This window comes from Rhea pennata, chromosome 16 (assembly GCF_028389875.1).
Source record: "Rhea pennata isolate bPtePen1 chromosome 16, bPtePen1.pri, whole genome shotgun sequence".
In the NCBI taxonomy this organism is placed as follows: Eukaryota; Metazoa; Chordata; class Aves; order Rheiformes; family Rheidae; genus Rhea; species Rhea pennata.
The window spans coordinates 14,823,489-14,842,893 of NC_084678.1; the positions used below are offsets into that span (position 1 = coordinate 14,823,489).

A 19,405-nucleotide genomic window follows, 5' to 3' on the forward strand; every position below is an offset into this window, starting at 1 on the left:
TGATGAGAGGACTTGGATATCACCAGTAAGAGCCTGCAGCTGTAACATGGTGGGTTGTGCAGAGACAAGCATTTTAATCACACAACTAAATTCTCCTCAAGTTTGGCACATAAGTCACCCCAAAACAATTCCCCAAAACAAACAAAACAAAACAAAAAAAAAAAAAAAACAAGACTAATTTTAATATCGACAAGGCACAGCTTGGTATCTGTGAGACAGCAGTTTTGCATCAAAGAAAGACTTTCAGACCCAGCCAGTCTTTTACCCACACAAGGTGGTCCCTGTGCTTATGGGACCAAAAAACATCCTGGTCACACACATTTCACTTCCAGAGTCACAGGAAACCTATTCCTATTTGCATGCCAACTTCAGCTACAAGCGTTTCCTTGGGCTGTCCTTTTGGAGACTGGGAGAACAAAGCCACCTTGGCAAAGGGCCATGGCTGCAAGTAAATATTTCCCCCATTCTCTTGAACTGAGTGGATATCCTGTTACAAACCTGCAGCCATGGGAAGGGTGAGGAGAGAAAGGAAAGGGAAGAGGATAAATTAGCTAAAAATTGACACAAAGTGATAGGACTCAGCATGCCACAAAAGCCACCAAAGGGATTTTCATTTTAAACGGCCAAATGCAGAAGATGAGCAACTCGCACAAACCTAGGGGATGCCCAAATTCACCAGCACCCAAGAGCAGCAGTATCTAAGTCCCTTTGAGTCGACTGGAATCACCTAATCTCTGTCTGCCTCTGACTCCAGCTCTACGAGGAGGTGGATGTCACTCCCTTCCCTCTCTCCGTTCCCTGTCTTGGTTTCCCCTCATCTGCTCCCAGGGCCAAGCAGTGCTTCTGGAAACTCCCTTTAGGGGCCACCTTCAGGCAGCAGCTCCAGGTTGCACATATACAGAGAAGGCCTGGCTCCAACATGGGAAGGATGTTCCCATGCTCACCTACAGCATGCTGCCCCGACAGCTCCTTCTCTCTTCTGCCAAAGGGGAAGTCTGGCAGGGGTCAGATATCACCAGAAAGCTCTGGTTCCCTGGCTGGGCCCTGCTGACTTTGCTAATAGTCTTGAGGAAAGCAGCTTCCTTGCATCACGTATTAGCTCCCTGCACCAAGCCCTGACTGAACAAGCCTTCAGACCTTTCAGCAATATCACTTTTTAGTAACTTCTGCATGGCTCCTGCAAGCCCTGGCAATGCTATGCTTAACACTACAGTTAGCAAACTTCAACAATGCCAAACCCAACACGTGCAAGCAAGTTTATTCTTCTAAAAATCTGTGCTCTGCCACACGCTATGCTAGCATTTGTCAGCAAGTTTCTCCATCATGACACCGCCATTCAGAGTCAAGTTAGCTGACCCAGCAGCAGCACATACCAGGGCCACAGTGGGATTAACATTCCCGATGCCACTGCTAACACTAGCTGAGATCTGCAGCTCCGGTGTTTGCGAGGCAGTTCCTACTGCCATTCGTTCACACAAGGTTCACAAATACACAGGTTTTGTAGTCACGCAAAACCCAAGGGAACCTTGTATTTGCAGTCCCATTTACACATATTTGAAACAAGCCTACTTCAAGAGAGAAGGCAATCACTGGTAAAGAAAGAAAGAAAAAAAAAAGAAAAGAAAGAAAAAGAAAAAACCTATCCTGGAGCCAAGTCAAAGTTTGATGCCCACTGACGTTTGGGTGGGTGCAGACTTTGCAAAAGACTGAAAAAGGATTAAGCAACAGCTTTAGCAAACAACCAGGACAACATGATGAAGCCAGTGGTACAGATTTCTGTTTGCACTCCGGAGTCTGGGTTTACAGTTTGCAGCTATGTGCAAATACCAGAAAGCCATTCTTTTCCTCTTCCCATCAGAGCTTGGCATCATAGGCATTTAACTGGATCCAAGAGATGCCTACCGCAGCATGCCAACTGTTTTTTGGTCACACTGCATGCTCTGATCCACAGTGACGGGAAATTGTAGGAACCCATAAATAGAGCTCAGCTGAGTGTTTGCGCGCTAAAGCTCAACAGTGCTCTGTATCAAAGCAGGCATAGAAAGAAATGGGAAAGAGCAACTAAATGCATTTGTCAAAAAGTTTGTGTCAGCTCTCAGGAACTGGCTGTTTTCTTGGTGGTTGTTTGCACAGCCCATGCAGTGACAAGCAGACTCAAGATGCCAAGTAGAAGATGCAAAATTATTCTCAGACAGAGCACAGCAATTAGAGCTGAATTATACCTACATATTTTGCTAATAAATTTACTCAAAAGATGCGATTTTCAGCACAATGTAGGTACAATGATACAAGCTACCAACGAACGCAGCTAGGAAAGAGGCACTTTATTCCAGCAGAACCTATTCTCATTTCCAGGTAAGTTACACCACTCAGAGACAAATGAATCTCTGCAAGAAGGGCTCAGCTAACTTAACCCTGCTGGGAGAACGCCAGAGCTTCTGAAGGTAGATGTGGCTGGGAACAAGAGGGATCGAGTTTTCCACCAAGCTGATGAAAAACTTGATCCTTACGTCTTCCACAAACATTATTCTAACAGCCAAATGCTTCATCCACCCCTTATTTACTGGAAGGAAATACAAGGACGAAACAAATCACCATCCTAACACAGTCCTCCAGAAGCCCTGACCGACAAGCCCAAGCAAGTCTTGCTGCAGAAGCTGAAGCGGTTGCTGCCCCCGCTACCTGCTCCTCTTCTCTACCAAATGTTAGCACCCTGAGCATAGCTTTCAGGAAGGAGCACGTCCCCACTGCTGCTGCTCTGCAGCAGTCCAGTCCCCTTGCTGCAGCATCAGCGTGCTGGACTACAGAAAGAGGAGGTGCGCACACAGTTTGCTCTGCACTCCTGCTGTGCTAGAGGGACAGAAACGGACAGCTTGGTTTAGGGGACAAGGAAGGGTTTCAGTTGCCACTGTGACATCTCAGAAGAGGACTAAGAAGGGAACTGGATGCTGAGCCCCTAAATGACACCAACAGCCCATCTGTTCTCCCTTTCTCCTAGTTGCCGACCTTCTACAGCAGCATTCACAGGATAGGGGTTACTCGGAGGAAGTCAGCACTGCTGCTTCTTGTGCTGCCAGCGTTTCTTGCACAAACAGGAGCTGGCCCACTCCAGACCTACCTTCCATGAGCAGTGATCCCATGTTAATAAAGGTCTTATTATAATCACACTTAGCAAGTCTGTCTTTGGAGCACAAGCAATGTCATTCCACCCATACTTGTCAGGGTCTCTGGTGATCATATCCAAGGTAATCTCGAAACCACTGCACTGCCCTTGCCATCAAGGCCTTATCCTTCTTGGATCTCCTAGTTTAACAAATCCCAGTTCCAATCTTACCTCTCTATCCATCCCTTTGCTATGACTACAGACAGCATAAACTCAATTACCAGGTCCTTGAGAGTAGGCCACATTTCCCTAGCTCAAATTAGTTATCACTGATCTAAACTTCACCTTCTATTTCCAAAGCGTACTTGTGGCTGTTCTGCCAGTTGATCAAACTCAGTACACCTAAAACAGTGGTTTGAATCTTCTCCTTCCTCCCACAACCACTTTGGATAAAATCACCATCCAACCCATTGGTTCCTCTTCGTAACGTAGGCATCACCTTCAGATTTCCACTCCACTCCTTGTCCAGACAGCCTGACTCCATCTAAGCCTCACAATAAATCTCTTTATAACTTGTCACAGCTGTTTCCTAACTATCTTCAGAGCTAAAATATTTTTATTTGTGCTCCAAATTTCATCAAATGTTACAGCTGGCTTCTCTTCCGTGTTGAACAACACAATTGCAGTGTACCCATAAGCCATTTAGGAGGACTTTTCTGTCCCATCACTCTAGCCAAGTGCTTCTCACTTTGCATCTTTCTACATGTCTCCCTTTTGTCTTCTACCAAAACACAGCAATGTATTATTAATATTGCACTGCTTGGCATTAAACATAGGTGGGGAGGTGTGGGATTTGAAGAGCATTCAATCCAGAAAACAGGAAGCGGCTAGGATCAAGGCTGGGCACAGCCTGGAGGCCCACATTTTATGACTATAATAAAAGGATGAGGCAGAGAGATGAAAGCAGAGCTGAGCCAGGCTTGGTAAAGCATCAAAAGAAAGGAGCAGAGGGGATAGAGCAGGCTTGAGGGAGCAGAGAGGTTGATTAGGCAAATGATCACAAGTGCATGTTAGCATCTCCCCTGCCAGCCCTGTGGATTGGAGCCAGGAAGCAGCAGCACAGGAGCTGCAGAGGCCAGGGACAGCTTCTGGAGACCTGCTGCAAGGAGGAGGAGGAACTTCCCACTTGGAGGGACTTTCCGTCAGGATCAGGACAAGAGCTGACATTACTGTGCAAGGCCACAGGGCGGGTGCATCTCCCTAACCAACGCCTGGGTCACAGAGGGCAGGTCCAGCAGCATCTCCAAGCTAACAGGCCTTTAGCTTTAACTGCACGCCCTCAGGTGCACATGCAGAGCGTGACTTCAAGGACCACCAATCACACCACCCCCTCCACCCTGAGGTGGTGAGAGATGATGTTACTTGCTTGAGAAAGATAGATACAGCAAAGAGGAAGGCAGCTTTCGAGCCAAGGCTGCACACAGCAAAGCCAGGAGCTTCAGTGGGGCCTTGGCTCAGGAAATTATTCTCCTCCCAGCAGACCAGTTTTGTACCTGTCCCTCTGATGTGGTGGTAAAAAGCTTGGTAAAAGGCTGCACACACAAAACAGTGGAGATGGATGGACTCCTATTTTGGAGACAAAGGTGAAAGTAAAGAAAACACTAACCACCTATTCAGGACGCCAGCAAGCTCGGTGCCAGAGCTGGGAATCTTGGCTTTGGCTGGGTATGTTGACCTTTACAAAAAAAAAAAAAAAAAAAAAAAAGCGCCCCATAACATCTGTTCCAAGCAGAAAAACACAATTTTCTGGTAAACAGAGGCCTGACCTAGATGGTTTCTGGTCTGTTTTAACCGGCCTGGTACAATCCCAACGTGGCCGGCTGAAGCCGACCCCGGAGCACGCCTGTCCACACGCATGCGCGGCCGAGGCAAGGCAAGCGCTTGTTTACCAGCCCAGCCAAGCACGCGCTTTCCAGGAGAACAGCAAGAAATCATGAGGCTTGCCTTCCAGCTACTCATCGCAGAGCAAAGCCCTGGCACCGCCAGCTTGCAGGCTGCCTGACCTCTCCCCGGCTCGCACTCGCCCCGAGGCTTCTCCTCATCTTGGAGGAATCCCAGGGAGCTCAGCAGGACCGGCAGCCTGACGGCGGGGAGGGGACCCGGCCTGGCGGGAGACGCTGCCGACAGCTTCCTTGCTGCTCGTCACACCAACATTAAAATATGCAATCATATCTAGGAAATAATTAAGAGTGGAAATCTTGCATGCACTTCTTCAAAAGAGTAATTATCCTTTCATTTGTCTTTACCTAGAGCTGCTCGAAGCACTAGTCTGAGGCTTAGCTTTAACACTCAAATTCTCCGTAGCCAGTTCAGGTCTAAGCAGAGCAAAGGCAGCTCCTGGGAATATGGAGCTGTTGAAGCACAAGGGTCAAGTGCGTGAGATGCAAAGGAAACGCAGGAGCGGCCTCCTGCGAGCCCACAAAAGGTGCCACAGCACCGAGCGCTGGACCGGGAGCCTGCAGCTCTCAGCAGCTGTAGTCGGACAGAAATGCAAGGGCATGGCAGGTTTGGGGGGAATCAGAAAGGTTGCAAGTGAAATATTATCTACTCATTCCAGCCCTGAAAATTTGATTTTAAGCAGTACTGGCTCATGACATAAGTGTAACATAGAATTAAAATTCACACGTCATGCATGATTTACCTAAAATGGTATTCTGCACATTTTCTCCCCTTGCAGCAAACAGCCACAGCAGTAACAAAGAGAAAAGAAATCTCAGTGTCAGCTGCTGGGGATCCTGGAGAAGTGAACTCGGCACCTGCCTCCGCAGTGCTCTCTGAAAGGGAGAGGAGGGCTTCGCTCTCCCGGCCGGAGGAGGCTCGGAGCCCTGCCGCATTAGCGACCAGGCTCTCTCTTACTTCTCACCTGAGCAGCTCCCGCCGGAGCCGGGAGCCTCCTGGGAACCGGCCGGAAGCACAGAAAGGTCAAGAAGAGCCAAGCGAAAGCAAAGTCTCCCCTTATCAGCATGAAAAAGGCTGCTGGTCTGGGGAACCGCAGCTTGGAAAACCCCGAGAGGCCTTCAAAAGCAAAGATCTTTCAAACAAAAAAAATGGGGAAAACCTCCCGGGAGAGACGAGGAGGTCCACACAGCTGGGCTCCACGCCAACGCTCAGCTCCGCGCGCCCCGCCGCGCCTCTTCCGCTCTTCCCGGAAAAGCGCTACGAGCGCGCACCCCTGCTTCCCCGCGGCCGTCGGGCGGCACGGACGGGCTCCCTGCTCACCGAACGGGGGCCGCGAGCCGCTGCGGAGCTGCGATTGGGAAGACGATAAACAAACAAACAGACCTTGATCTGCTTTCGGAGGATCTTAGGGCAATCGCGGAAGACTCCACACAAAAGAAGAGACTGCAGCCTCAGCAGCCGAGAGCAAAGGATTTCTGTTCAGCCTGCTTAGCACGCTTTATTTTTAATACTGCTTTGGCTCCAAGAGCCAGAGAACAATTTGGAGAAAGAATGTCTTTGTTAGGGATTTTATGCTCCGGCCATTTACTTAAGGTGCAAAAGCTCACAATACGCGTCACTAGGCCCTGCCACCTGTTCCTCACGTGGTGGAGACCTAGTAAATCTTTAAAGAAAGAGAACGGAAAAAACACAATTTTGTACAAAAACCTCAAATGCTTCATCCATTCTTGCAATGCTCCAGGAAAAAAAACAAAAAAAAAAAAACAAAAAAAAAACAAAAAAAAACCCACAGCCCTGGCAGATGAAGCTGCCTGAAGCCCTAAAACAAACGGAAACTGTATGTTTGCTAGCAATGTGTGCTGGGGAAAAGGACACAGAAGACATCGCCTCTAAGGGGAAAGAAAGCAAGAGACACGTATTATGTCTCCCTCTCTGCATGGCAAGAGCAAACGAGATGCCTTGCAGAGAAACTTCAGCAGCAACTGCATCGCCCAAGCACAGCTAAGATATTGCACAGTAACTGAAAAGAGGCTGAAAAGGGAAGAAGATCAAAGAAAGGAGAAGTTCATATACAATTTTTAGAGAATAATTCTTCTCAGATGACCACCACCCTTTTCCACCTTCCACCCCCAGCTTACAGGAAACACCCACTAGGAGAATGGCTCCATTCAACAGTAACAGTGAGCTGTCTCCTGAGATTTCATGAGTTTTATAAATAAATAAGATGGATTTTATTAACTAAGACAGTGAATAAACATCAGATTCATATACATCATGGAAGTTTTTGCTAGGGACAGGGAGTCTCAACCCATCAGTCTGGAAGGCTTTTCTTCCATCAACCCTTCCAAGAGCTCTCCTAAAAGTCTCTAAGAGCAACTTCCATTACTACTTTGATGTAAATGAAAATAAAAGGGAGCCTAGAGACTAACAAGAAAAAAGACTTGAGAGCTTTGTACCAGGCCAGGTACTATATTCACATTCAACAGCGTTGCTTTAGCATTAGGCCAGTGGCATTTCACCCACAGAACCCAGCCCCGACCTATCAAAAATGATTAAGAATTTAACATTCGTTGACAAGGAACCAGGCTGCTTAAGACAAAACACAGAAAAGGGATCAGCTTGTTCATGCAAGTCAGGCATTCAGACACGTACGCAGAACCTGCAAGCATCCTACACACCTAACCCTCATGCAAAGCGGGTCCCAGGGGGCCGTGCGTGTGTGGTGCAAGCGGGAAAAGGAAAAAGGCTTGTGCCCTGGAAATCCACTGCAGGAAAAACAAACACCTCCTGCTGAGAGAAGCTTCACACTAAAAGAACAGCAGCCTGTTGGCCAAGGGCTGTTGCATCGACACGATGCCTGGTACGTTTTGTGCCAACTGGCACCTTGTGGTGGAGTTGGAAGAGCTTGGCATGCACAAGCTTACCAGCTAGCCCAACCAGGGGCCAGGAGAAACAGTAGCTTTGACAGATCCCACTGTAACTACTAGAAGACCAAGAGACATTTCCCGAGATAAAAGGTAACCTGTTGACCTACTCCTTTGCCTGGAAACGTCTCTTACTGAGGCTACGAAAGGCTCCTTCAGACTAGCCCTTGCTGCTCAACTCTCAATCCTTTTCATTTCCTTTCTATTTTCATAACTTACCAACGAAAGCAACTTTTTTGTTTGTTTTAGTAAGTTTAAGGCGACCTGCATTTCAAGTGCCTTGGCTGGTAGCAGTAGCAGCCTGGAGCTTTGCAAGGGAGGAGGTTTCTCTTCCCCCCGGGCGACCGAGGTGAGCAGATGTAGCCGTTCCTCGCGGGTGGCAGGCATGGAGGGGAGGCTGCACGACCTCTCCGGAGCAGTGCTGCAGCAGGGCTGCGCAGCATCCTCACGAGGCTGGTTCCAAGCACCGCCAGACACGGCTCTGTCAGACCTAATTTACCCCTTAAGTAGAGGCTTTCACACATAAATCCTGTTCCTGATGAGGATGATGAGAAGTAAATACCTCTAGGGGTGTAAATTAAAACTCTCTGCAAAGCTTCAGTCTGAAATTCTGCTGTTCTCCAGTGTTACCAGGGCAAGGTATCTTGGGGGACGGGGGGACGCTATCCAGCCACCTTCTCACTGCGATAATTACCTCAGGCAAGCACCGGCACGAAGCTCCTGCTCTTGCACGACTTGCAAGCATTCCTCTCCCCAACATTTATCATAAAGCACCAACTATCCATAAACATCTCTGGGAAGGGCTGGCCTGGGTTCACCTTCATGTAAGGAAGATGTCAAGCTCTGGCAGAAAGCCAGCCATTCATGTTTCTTTAAACCTCCTGATTTTTGTCAGCTCTGACTCAAATGACCTACTTGGGGAAAAAAAAAAAAAAAAAAAAAAAAAAAAAAAAAAAACTTCCATCACACCCTTTCCTTCCCTCCACCCACTGTGGCACTTAATCACAACAGGATCACAGAGGACAATTCCAGTGGTGGCAGTGAGTCACGGTCTCCCTGCTTGGCATGCACAGCCCCTTTGCAGCAGAAGCCCCAACCACCAGATGCTTCCCCATTTTCCAGCTGACCTGGAGGCTCCAGGCAGCCTGGAGCTGAGCAGCAGTGGACAGAGTCAGCAGCCTCATGGTCCCACCACGGACCTTCGTCCTTTGAGCTGGCTAGGACAGGATAACTTGATCTGAGTACAAGTTCAGATTATCCATCAACACCACAGTACACAGTATTGCCCACTCACGGAGATGGCACCTTCCAACTCCTCCACCCAGGAAAGCATGAACTGTACTCCAACATGGTACCATAACATCATATTTTGAATACACAGACCCACAGAGTCACCCAATCTTTCACCCTAAATTATAAACATAATAAATCTTTAAGCACAAGGTTACGATTAAAAGCAAGAAAACTCGACCCCTGTTTATTCCCTCTTCCTTACAGCTCCTCAGATCCAGTTAACTTTCCTTGTTGGAGCTGCTTGCCTTATTTCTAGCTCCCAGACCATGGAATGATCTCAATGGGAACTCTAGGTGACTCTTCTTCCTTTTCCAGCCTTTCAGCCTAGCAATTCTGAAAAGAAAAACTACCCCTCCGCAAGGAGACAGGAGCAGCTGCAGCATCGGAGGGGGCGATTCAGACCGACCCCCCCCCACCAGCAGATAATCAGGCACAACCTCTTCCCACCCAACTGAGGGAGCTCTGATCCACCTTGCCAGCAAAGCCATTAAGATGAAGCCACCGCTGGCACGAAGAGGACCTGATTTAATACCCTCATGCCATTTGGGTGGCCAGGCTGAGCGGTTTTTTGAACTGTTGTTTGCTGGCTGTGAACAATATTCCTCCCTCTCCCCTTCCCAGAGGATTTTAACATCCCTGGGAGGACAGTAAGCTTTCAGCCAGCAAAAGCAAAGACCAAAAATCTGCTTCATTAACTGCCCCTCTCCCAGCTGCCACTGCCTTGCCCAAGGCTGGAGCAACTTGGTTCTGGCTAGTAATTCACCAGTTCAACTCAGGAAGAAGCAGGGAAGCACAGCAGGGAGGACACGGCCCTCTGCACCGCAGCCCGAGGGGGCTGCACCCGGGATGCCCCACGCTGCACCGCGCTGGCCGGGCTCCAGCACCGGCACTCGCAGCACTCGTGATCGCTCCAAAGGGACGAGAGCTTTTAGTGACCCTCAGTCCCTTCAATTAAATCTTAAATGGTTCAAGAGCTCCCTAGAGGGCTACGTGGAGAAGCAGAAGCCTTGTTTGCCAGTCAAAAATACCCTGCTCGCAGACGTGCCTTTGAGGGTGTTACCTGCGCTGTTTCACAGGTATCCAAGGAATTTCCAGGCCTCGCTTCCAATTACAGCAGCCTGCTCGAGCATATGCCCCGCAGACCCGCCCGGGTCCTAGGAATTCCTTCCTCTACCTTCCTCCCCTTCAACCAGCCTCAGCTTCAAAAGGAGGAAATCAGTGATTCTGCAACATTTCATCTTGCTTCTATTGCCTGACCCACCAAAACAAAAGAGGGAAAAGCAAAGCAGTGGCTCTCATCAGAAATATAAACAGGTTGCGATACATGCCTTTATCGTATGTAACTGCTATAAGGAGGAAGCTGCTAAAAATGGCAGTATTCCAGTCCCCCAATATTATTCCAGGCACTGGCTCCCAGCTCTGCGGCTGGGAAGGCTGCAAACCCCCAGGTAAGCCAAACTTCAGCAGTTTGCAAGCACGCAGCACTGGTTAACTCTGGCCCGAAGCCAGAAGATTTTCATGGAGAACAACATATAGGAGGGGAAGATTTCAAGGGAAGTTGGTCTTTGAAGACCCCTTTTCAGACGAGCAGTGAGCAATGGGAGCAAGCTGTGCTCGAGGCCGGCCCTCGGTCAGAGGAGGGAGTGCGAATGGTTCATCCACTAGTTGGGAGGTTTCCAAGAAACACAACAGATGCCACCTACATCAGTTAACAGGATCAGCACGCTGCCTCCAGCTCCGGGAGGCTTTGCCCACGGAGCTGTTACACTATGTACATCGTGCCCAGGGCACTGGGGACATTTTGCTTGGACTGTGCATTGCACAGCTTTAGCTAGCTGGCACTCATGAGACCGAACTGGTTTACTGAGAGTGCTAAGAGGATCCAAGCGAGCGCTACATTTGGGCAGAGAGTGGATCAGAGAGGATCTTGGGGACTAAAACATTTGAGGCATCTAGCAGAAGAGTACTGTCATCAACACGTCCCCGATCTGTAGAAATGCTCAGTCAGAAACTTTGGCTCAGATCCCTTCCGAACAAAGACAAACGTGCCTCTACCCCTGTGCGAGCGGGTAAGAGCTATGCGCAATGCTGGTGCCAAGCATTAGTGTCCACCAGACCCGAGATCACTGCAGTCCACGTAAACTCCCAAATAAAGAGGCAATCCCGTCAGACTCCGAACAGCTGCCTGAGCAGTGCTTCCAGCCACGTTACCCACGCAAGCGGGGAGCGTCTGCCGCTGCACCGCTGCCCACCCTGCAGACCTCCCAGCCAGGCTTCGCCCAGGCAGGACCCGAGCTCCTGGGTGCCGCACGGCTGGCCGCAGAGCCCGGGGAAGCGCAGCAGAGGAGATGAGCGCCTATCCCCGTTCGCTCCCAGGGGCAAGCCGAAAATTAACTGCTAAAGTGTCATAAGGAGACTCCAGAGCAAAGGTCCCAAATTTTGGATTCAAAGGCCTAAACTGCTCCCAGCCTCCTCCGCCTACCCTGTTCCTGTTTGGCAGCAGAGAAGCTGGGGTGCTACTGGCCAGCAGGCTCTTGCTCCAGACAGCGCGTGCTCTGCAAGGGACGAGCTCGGGCACAGCTTCGGGTCAGACCCGTCTGCTCCGTTCCCCTTCTCTGGGCCCCATCTGCTGATGCCCTGCAACGCGCTGGGTCTAATTAAATACTGCACGTAAGTACTGAACGTGCGGCTGTGCGGCACCGCGGGAAAGGGCCACCTCCCGCGCTCCCCGCTCCGGCTGCCCCCAGGCTGAGGAGGTCCCTGATCCAAGGGGCCAGAGCAGTGGCCTCAGACCAGAAAGCAGACACACATCCTGCAGTGTTTTAGTTCTCCCAATTGTAATATCTTCCTGCCCCTGCAGCTTTCAGAAAGGACATCTTTTCCGACACTTTCCCCTGTGTGAGAGAATAACACGGTTCAGCGCTGAAAAGCAGCTGCAGAGGAGGCCGTGGGGGCCGGTCGCCAGAGCTATTACAACGTTAATGCTCTCTGACTTGCCAGCATTAGAGACCAAGGATCCTTTGTCATTCTTCTTCTTCTTTTTTTTTTAATAAATAAATAAAAGAAAAAGTGAGGACCTTCAGAACAGACTTGCGCTTTTAGAACCCTGAGGATTTAAGTGCACCAGTTGAAGTTTTACAGCATAACCCTAAATTCCTCCAGGCTGCATTCTGGATCTGGCAGCATGTTCTGGGGTGAAGTTTACCTATCCAGCTGCCCCTTCTACAGCCAGGCGCTCGCTTTACAGTGGCACCTGTGTAGCAGGGCAGGTTTTCATGAGCAGTGTTGGCTGACCCAACTTTTAGGGAAACTCCAAGTAGTAACCAAATATAGTAGTATCCAAATAGCAAAAACTGCATTTAAGATGGACAGAACAGTTTTCTCCCTAGAGTCTCCTAATCTGTCATTAAAGAGAGAGTTTGGTTTCACCTCTTGAGCAAGCATCACAGGAGCACTTTGAAAGCACAGAGGTGCAGGTCCTTGCCAGCACAGCCTACAGCATCAGCAAAAAAGACTTGGGTTACCTGTCCAAGGTCCAGGGTGACATTGACTTGGTTGAACTCCAGACCCCTGGAAAGAGGGGGGCTCTGCCACCAGCGCTCAGTCCCATCAATGGCATTGGTTATGGGGTGGGCCTTGTTGCTGTTTGCAGAGGAGCAGATGTCACAGTACTGGCCCTGTTGGGAAGAACAAAAATAGCTTTTAACCACAGCCAGAAAAACAACACCAAAGCAGTGGTACCGTCCAATCTGCACCTGTGAGTACAAGGAGAAAGAGTCCGACTATCTAGGTGAGAACAAATTCTATCAGGAACATACAGACACAAAGCAGGTAGGTACTGGAGCAATTCAGAAAATGCGGGATCTGAGCCTGATGGTGCAAACTAGTACATAAACTTTACATAAACTTAGAGCAGGGACTGAGAATGAAATAGGAAAGAGCTCAGAGGGGGAAGAAAAAAAATACCCCTACCCAGCTGATGTAGAATTTGGGCTGCCCTTCTGTATCTCAGATACGCACCAAGCGTTGGGGTAGAGGGGCCTGGACAGAAAGTGACTGCCCGATGCAAACGAGTGGGCAGCAGGGAGCCCAAGCCCCCTCTGTGCTGACCCCAAGGTAAGAGGCTGTGCTGCTGCAGGGAGCAAGCGGCCTGAGCCTCAGGGCCAGCAGCCTTCAGCTTTTCCATGGAGGCTGCCAGCCTTGCAGATACCCCAGAGATCCCAAGCCAGATCCTGACCATTCCTGGGCTGGAATGGATGCAGACTGGCAGTTCTTCTATTCAACTCATAGCCCTCCAGTGCTTGTCAGCCTATTCATTTCACAAGTATAGTCCTTTCAACTACATTTTCATGCTTAATAGTCTAGCAGCCAAGTCCCTTTTTGCTGGTGATGCTACAATGCGAGGCCAGAAATGGACAGCCCCTACTGTCAGCAGCACAGGCACCTAGCTGCAAGCAAACTCACAAGATCCTTTCTGCCTTGCTTTGGTGGTGCGGGCTGCTTTGTCAGCTCCCTGGACATGCTGCCAGAGAAAACAGCTCTGCAACTTTAGCAGCACCTCCCTGGCAGGATCAGACAAAGACCCAAGCTGCTACAGCTAATTCTGTCTTTCCTGTTTAATCCACAGATGGATTTTACCAACTCCTAATACAGCCTGCAAATATCCCTGAAATTTGTCAAGGTGTGTGTTCTGTGGAGCCTCTGTTCTGCCACTTGAATTGCTGCTACGAGCATCCCACAAGGGAACTCTGCTACAGGCAGTTTTCCTTTAAAAGATGCCGCTATCCCCCAGGCAAGCCAGCCGCCCCTGCCTGTCCCAGGCTGTGGTCTTGGACGGGGCAGTCTACTCCCCATTGCTCCAGCTGCACCCCCACAAGGGCTGAAGCAAGATACAGATCCTGCAGAGCACTCGTTTGCGATTTTCCAGATGCCCCAGACACTGGAGGGGATCTCAGTCCTGCAGGACATGGAAAATTCACAGCATTCTTCCCCACAGCCCGGCTGTATGTTATTTGCAGGCAATTATGCAACATAAATTGTTCCAAACAAGCACACCTTTTAATTAACTTGGCTAAAGATATGAAAATAGCAGACAGGACAGTACATGAGGCAGCTGAAACCATCTGGTATAACCCCCCTGCCCACGCGTGAGCTCCTGCTGCACTGAGAGGGTCAGGACACAGCCCAGCAAAAAGCGCTTTGAAGAGGAAAGACTTTCACCAAATAAAACTGACCTGCTGAAGAGCAAGTGTTTAAAGGGAACTGGCGCAACAGGTTGTATGGAGATTTCTACTGCACTATACAGATCTTTGGGGGGGGGAGGGGGGGAAGAAGGTGAGATTCCAAAATGGGGATAAATAACAATAAAATTAAATGCTTTCCCACTTCAAATTTTTGCTACAGAATTAAAAACAATTTTGAACCAAAGTTCACGTTGACATGCAACGGGCATTTCAAGTTTAACGGGACGGGACTAAAAGCGAGGATGAGCTACCCGTGTTTGCAACGCCATCGCCTCCCTCGCCGGCGCCGCGCCGCCTGCGCGTGCCAACCATCGCGACCGGGAGCAGGTCGGCAGCTCGCTGTTACAGGGCGCGGATGTACCGGCTCCGGAGGCAGACAGAGGTCTCACTAGAGCCGAGCCTAGACACAACCAGAGCCATTTCCAGCTGCTCGTATTCTAGAGCTGCTCACTCTCCTGCGCAGCGCTTCGGATCGCTGCGGCGCAGAGGGAAGCTCCGACATCAGCAGTGGAGTTTAACGAAAATGCCACCGCGTCTCGGAGCTACCGGCTTAGAGACAGCGCGTTCCCGGAGCAGCAGAGCAGCGGGCACCACGTGGGTCAGCCAAAGAAAGAGCTTAAGAAGTGCGAGAGAACCTGATACCGCCACTATCGGAGCAAACGGCAAAGGGAGAGCGATAAGGAGGAGGTTTGAAGGGGAGGAGAGCCTCCAGAGCCCTGATCCCGCTCCCGCCCCGCCGCAGGAACGCCGAGATTTCCCGGGAGCATAAAGACCGGCCCGGCACCCTGCCGGCACGGCTCGCCTCGGCCAGAGCAGATGGCTTTGTCCTGCTTTATCTGGCCTTGCCGTGACCCAGCACCGGTTCTCCTCACCTAATTTATTGGAAAACCACAGGGAGCATGATCCAGCCCTGGCTGTTTGGGATAAGGTAAACAGGGCAGGAAACTGAGGGATGAAGAGCAATATTTCAGGAGCAGAAAGTCCGCGTTTGTAAACTATTAGCAGGGCTGTCCTCGCAAATCAAGTGGTTGCTCACACAAGGTTGCGCACATGTCATCTGCCTAGGTGTCTTTTCTGCAGGCAACTAACTTGTTCTAAAAATTGCTCATTTTCTGCTGCAGGTAAGACCCCCGATCTCAAATGCTTTCATGTATGTAAACACAGACAGGACAGGGACAGAGAGGAACAGCTGCAAATGCCCCATTTCAGCCGGTTGCCCAAATCATCAGAAATTCCAACTGCACAAAGCCCGAGAGCCAAGGTGCAGGATAAAGAAACACAGGGCCAGAAGTGCCACCAGTCACTTACGACTAGAGGAAGTCAAAATAAAATGCCACTTAATTCACAGACATTCAGGCAAAGAAGAAATTCAGACCTCATCTGCCACAGACCCCTGAAGCAGCGAGAGGAAAAGGCCCCTGGAAAGCTCTGCTGCTGCTCAGGCGAACGTCAGCTCAACGGGGCGACCGAACGCAGGGACGAGTGTTTTGCAGCAGCAGGACTCAGATGAAGGCAGGATTAAACAAAAACGGGAGAGCAGCGAGCCGTGTCGCACTTTTCTAAATTCTAAATCCACGTCAGAAGCCAGCCAGCCACAAGCATCTTCAGCATAAGCTTAATCAGAAAAAAAGAAAAATCACCCTCTAGTCTCCCTTTTGCCTCAAGTCCCCCATACGAGTCAAACACGCTGTTCGTTACAGCACGATCGCCCAACGCTGCTTAGCGAGCGGCACGAGGTGCTCTCGTCACGCCGCCGCGTCGACGGCGCTGCGTCTGCACAGACCGCAAGGCCTCCTGCGGTTGGGTTCGCTCTCTTCTGCCCAAGAGCCTCGAACAAAGCGACGGAAACTCCTTGAGAAGGTTCAGAGCCTTCCCACAAGCCGCGCCAGGGACGCGGCAGGCGTCTGCAGGGCGGCGTCACTCCAGACTTAACCATTCTCTGCGTTTTAAGAGCATCACATTTTAAAGTCTACGGACTCCCTTTTCTGAAAGGCAGCCACAACGTCCACCTAAAACCAGCAGAAAACGAGAGAACTGCCTGAACTCATCGATTAGACGGTTGTACCAACGCTTACCCCAGGCCTTTAACCAGGCGAGCCCGCTTCGCCCCCCAGCCCCTGGAGCGCTCGCCGAAGCCCCGAGCAGCGTTGCTCCAGGCTTCCCGCCCCGAGGCTGCTGCACCGCGCGCCAGCGGCACGGAGCGGGCAACGGCGTGGGGAAGGCACCGGAGCCCGCGGGAGGCGGCAAACGCGTGGGGCTCGTTACTGCGTTACTGCCACCTGAGCCTGTGCAAATCGAACGCTTCCCGCCACCTCCCCGGGCACTTTTGTCCCCGGGGGGGTGCCGAAAGCGCTAGCGGGGATCAGCCGAGACCTCTGACCTCCGGCTTCCTCCTCTCCCTCCTGGTGCTGCCCCGCGGTCACGGAGAAGAGCCGCCACAAAGGGATTTCTGCAACGCTTTCAGAGCGAGCGAGGCCGCTCCGGGCAGTGGAGCCGCGCAGAGCCCCGCTGCAGCCCGGGGCCGCACGCGCGCGCACCGCCTGCATGCGTGCTGCGCGCCGCCGGCGTGCTCCGCGCCGCTTGGCGGGCAGGCCAACGGGAGCGGAGCGAGCAACGCACGCCCGCGCTTGCCAGCTTTCCTGAGCAGTCCCATGCTACTCCTTTCGCTTGGCAGATCGCTTCCACTTGTTTGCGACTGCACATAGCAGCAGCTACTTTGCCCTTCCTTACTACATTTTAATATGAAAACTAATGTACATCACTGGATGCAACAACCAGGTCACTCTAGTCTCCTGCTACTACTACTTGAAGCAAAGCTTTTTCAGGTTACATTATTTTACAGTGTAGCAAATTGAAACAGCTCAGTTAATTTTAAAAGGTGGAAAATCTCAGAGCACTGTGTCGGCTTCCCCGCCGCGTGACATCTTCAACAACTTCTACTACTAACAGGGCAAACCTCCCCCCGTCTCAGTAGGCAGAAATCTGCAGAGAGGATGACACCGCCTCAGGACAGCGCGGCCAGGAGACGAGAAATGCTTCTGAAGCTAATCTTAAAACTAAGCCACCCCTGCTGAAAGGCCAAGAAAGGCTTGGTCTGCGAAGGCAAGCGTCTTCCCTGCTCCTCTCCTCCTCACTAGCACCTACAACATGCACAGCCCTATTGCTCTGCTGCGACAGGTGAACCGGCGCCGTGAACCTCGCAGAAAGCACCGCGCGCGGCGGCTGCCTGATCGCGGCGCAGCACGGCACAGCATGGCACGGCACGGCACGCTTCTCCAGGCGGCAAGAGCGCTTCAGGTCAGAGCCTCTCCCCACTCGGCTGCTCTGCGGGGTGGGGAGAGGGTCTGCGGTTCCTACAACTAAAAGTAGCATTTTACAAGTCCTTTTGCAACGGTCCTTCCCTCTTTTCGGGGGAGGTCGGAGCTGTTAAAGCGCCCAGCGGTTCTCACCATCTGCGTTCCCGGCCCCCTGGGGTCCGCTTCGGATGGGACCCCGGGGAAAAGTCACTCGACGCCCACTTACAAAACGCACGCTCTCAACCTTCTCCCTCCTCTAAACCTTCAGCTGCCCCCAGCGCCCCGCGGAACGGGCAGCGGCCGCCCGCGTTAAGCCCCGTTTACCGCGAGACGCGGCCCCGTTTGCCCACCGCCCGCCCGGCCGAGGCGCGCAGCACCGGCTCAGCGCCCCGACGGCCCGTTGTAGGGAGGACGCGCGGCTCCCGGCGCCGCGGGCACCGCGCGAGCACGTGCGCGCCGTCGGCCCGCGGCCTCCCCTCGCCCCCCACCCCGGGCAGGGGGGGGGGGTGTCCGGGTGTCCGTCCGTGCCCCTCCCCACCCCCTCCCCCGGCGCGGCGGCCCCTACCTGGATGGTCTGGTTGGGGTCCCCGCCCGCCACCGGGCCGCCGACCAGCTTGCAGTAGAGGTCGCGCACGGCGCGGCCGCCCGCCGCCTCCTCGCCGCAGGTGGCGGTGGCGGCGATGCGGGCGCCCTCGGCCAGGTTGAAGTAGGGCGGGTGCAGGCTGTGCCCGTTCACGCCGCCGGGCAGCGCGGCGGGCGGGCGGGCGCCGGCGGCGGGCAGCGCCGGCAGCAGCAGCAGCAGCAGCCACGCACCGCCCCGGCCGCGCTCCGCCGCCCTCGCCATCTTCACCGGTGCTGCACGCCGGGGCGAGGAGGAGGAGGAGGAGGAGGAAGGGGAGGGAGGGGAGGAAGTCAGGAGCTGCCCCCCCGCCGCCGCCGCGGGGGGCTCGGCGCGCCGCGGCCTCGGCATCTGCCTCCCCCGGTCCCGGTCCCGGCCGCTGCCCCGGCCCCGGCGAGCGCCTTGTGCCCGCGGCGGGGCGGGGAGGAGCCGGGGCCGCCACCGCGCCGCGCTGCGCCCTTAACCCCTTCGCGGCGGCGCTGGGGGCGGGCCGGGCCCCGCGGGACGCAGCGCCCCGGAAAGCCGCGGCGAGCGGCGGGACGGCGCCTCGCGGGACAGCGCGGCCCCCGTCGCGCTCGCTGGTGGGTCAGGGCGTTAAACTGCATTAACCAATAGGTTGGTTTATCTGCGGGGAAAGCTAATTCTATTACTAATTAACAAGGCGTTGAAACACCCCCCCCCCCAAAAAAAAAAAAAAAAAAAAAAAAAAAAAAAAAAGATCCAGTTGACTTTCCTCGAGATAGCTGTTTGTTTTCACTGAGTTTCGGCAGTGAGGAGTCGCTCGCAGCTTCCTCCCCGAGGCTGCCCGGCCGGGAAGGGCTTCGCTTCCTCACCTAAGGGCCGAAAAGCAGCAGCGCGTTAGCCCCCCTCGCTCCTTCCCCATCCCTCTGCTACCCAACGAGGCACAGCACAGAGGGACCGCAAAAGGACGGATGGACGCGGCGGCAGGTCTCCTCGCGTTACTGGTT

General features: G+C 52.5%; 1 protein-coding gene across 1 annotated transcript in view; it reads right to left on the bottom strand.

The window, feature by feature from the left end:
* LAMA5 (laminin subunit alpha 5) overlaps positions 1 to 18,813 on the bottom strand; it is a 91,909-nt gene extending 73,096 nt beyond the window's left edge. The window contains exons 1-2 of the mRNA XM_062589202.1: positions 18,384 to 18,813; positions 12,804 to 12,956 (exon numbers count right to left, since the gene is read on the bottom strand). Coding sequence (XP_062445186.1) covers positions 12,804 to 12,956; positions 18,384 to 18,788 — 558 coding nt within the window. The 5' untranslated portion in view covers positions 18,789 to 18,813. The remainder of the gene's footprint in view (positions 1 to 12,803; positions 12,957 to 18,383) is intronic.
* Between the last annotated feature and the right edge of the window lie 592 nt (positions 18,814 to 19,405).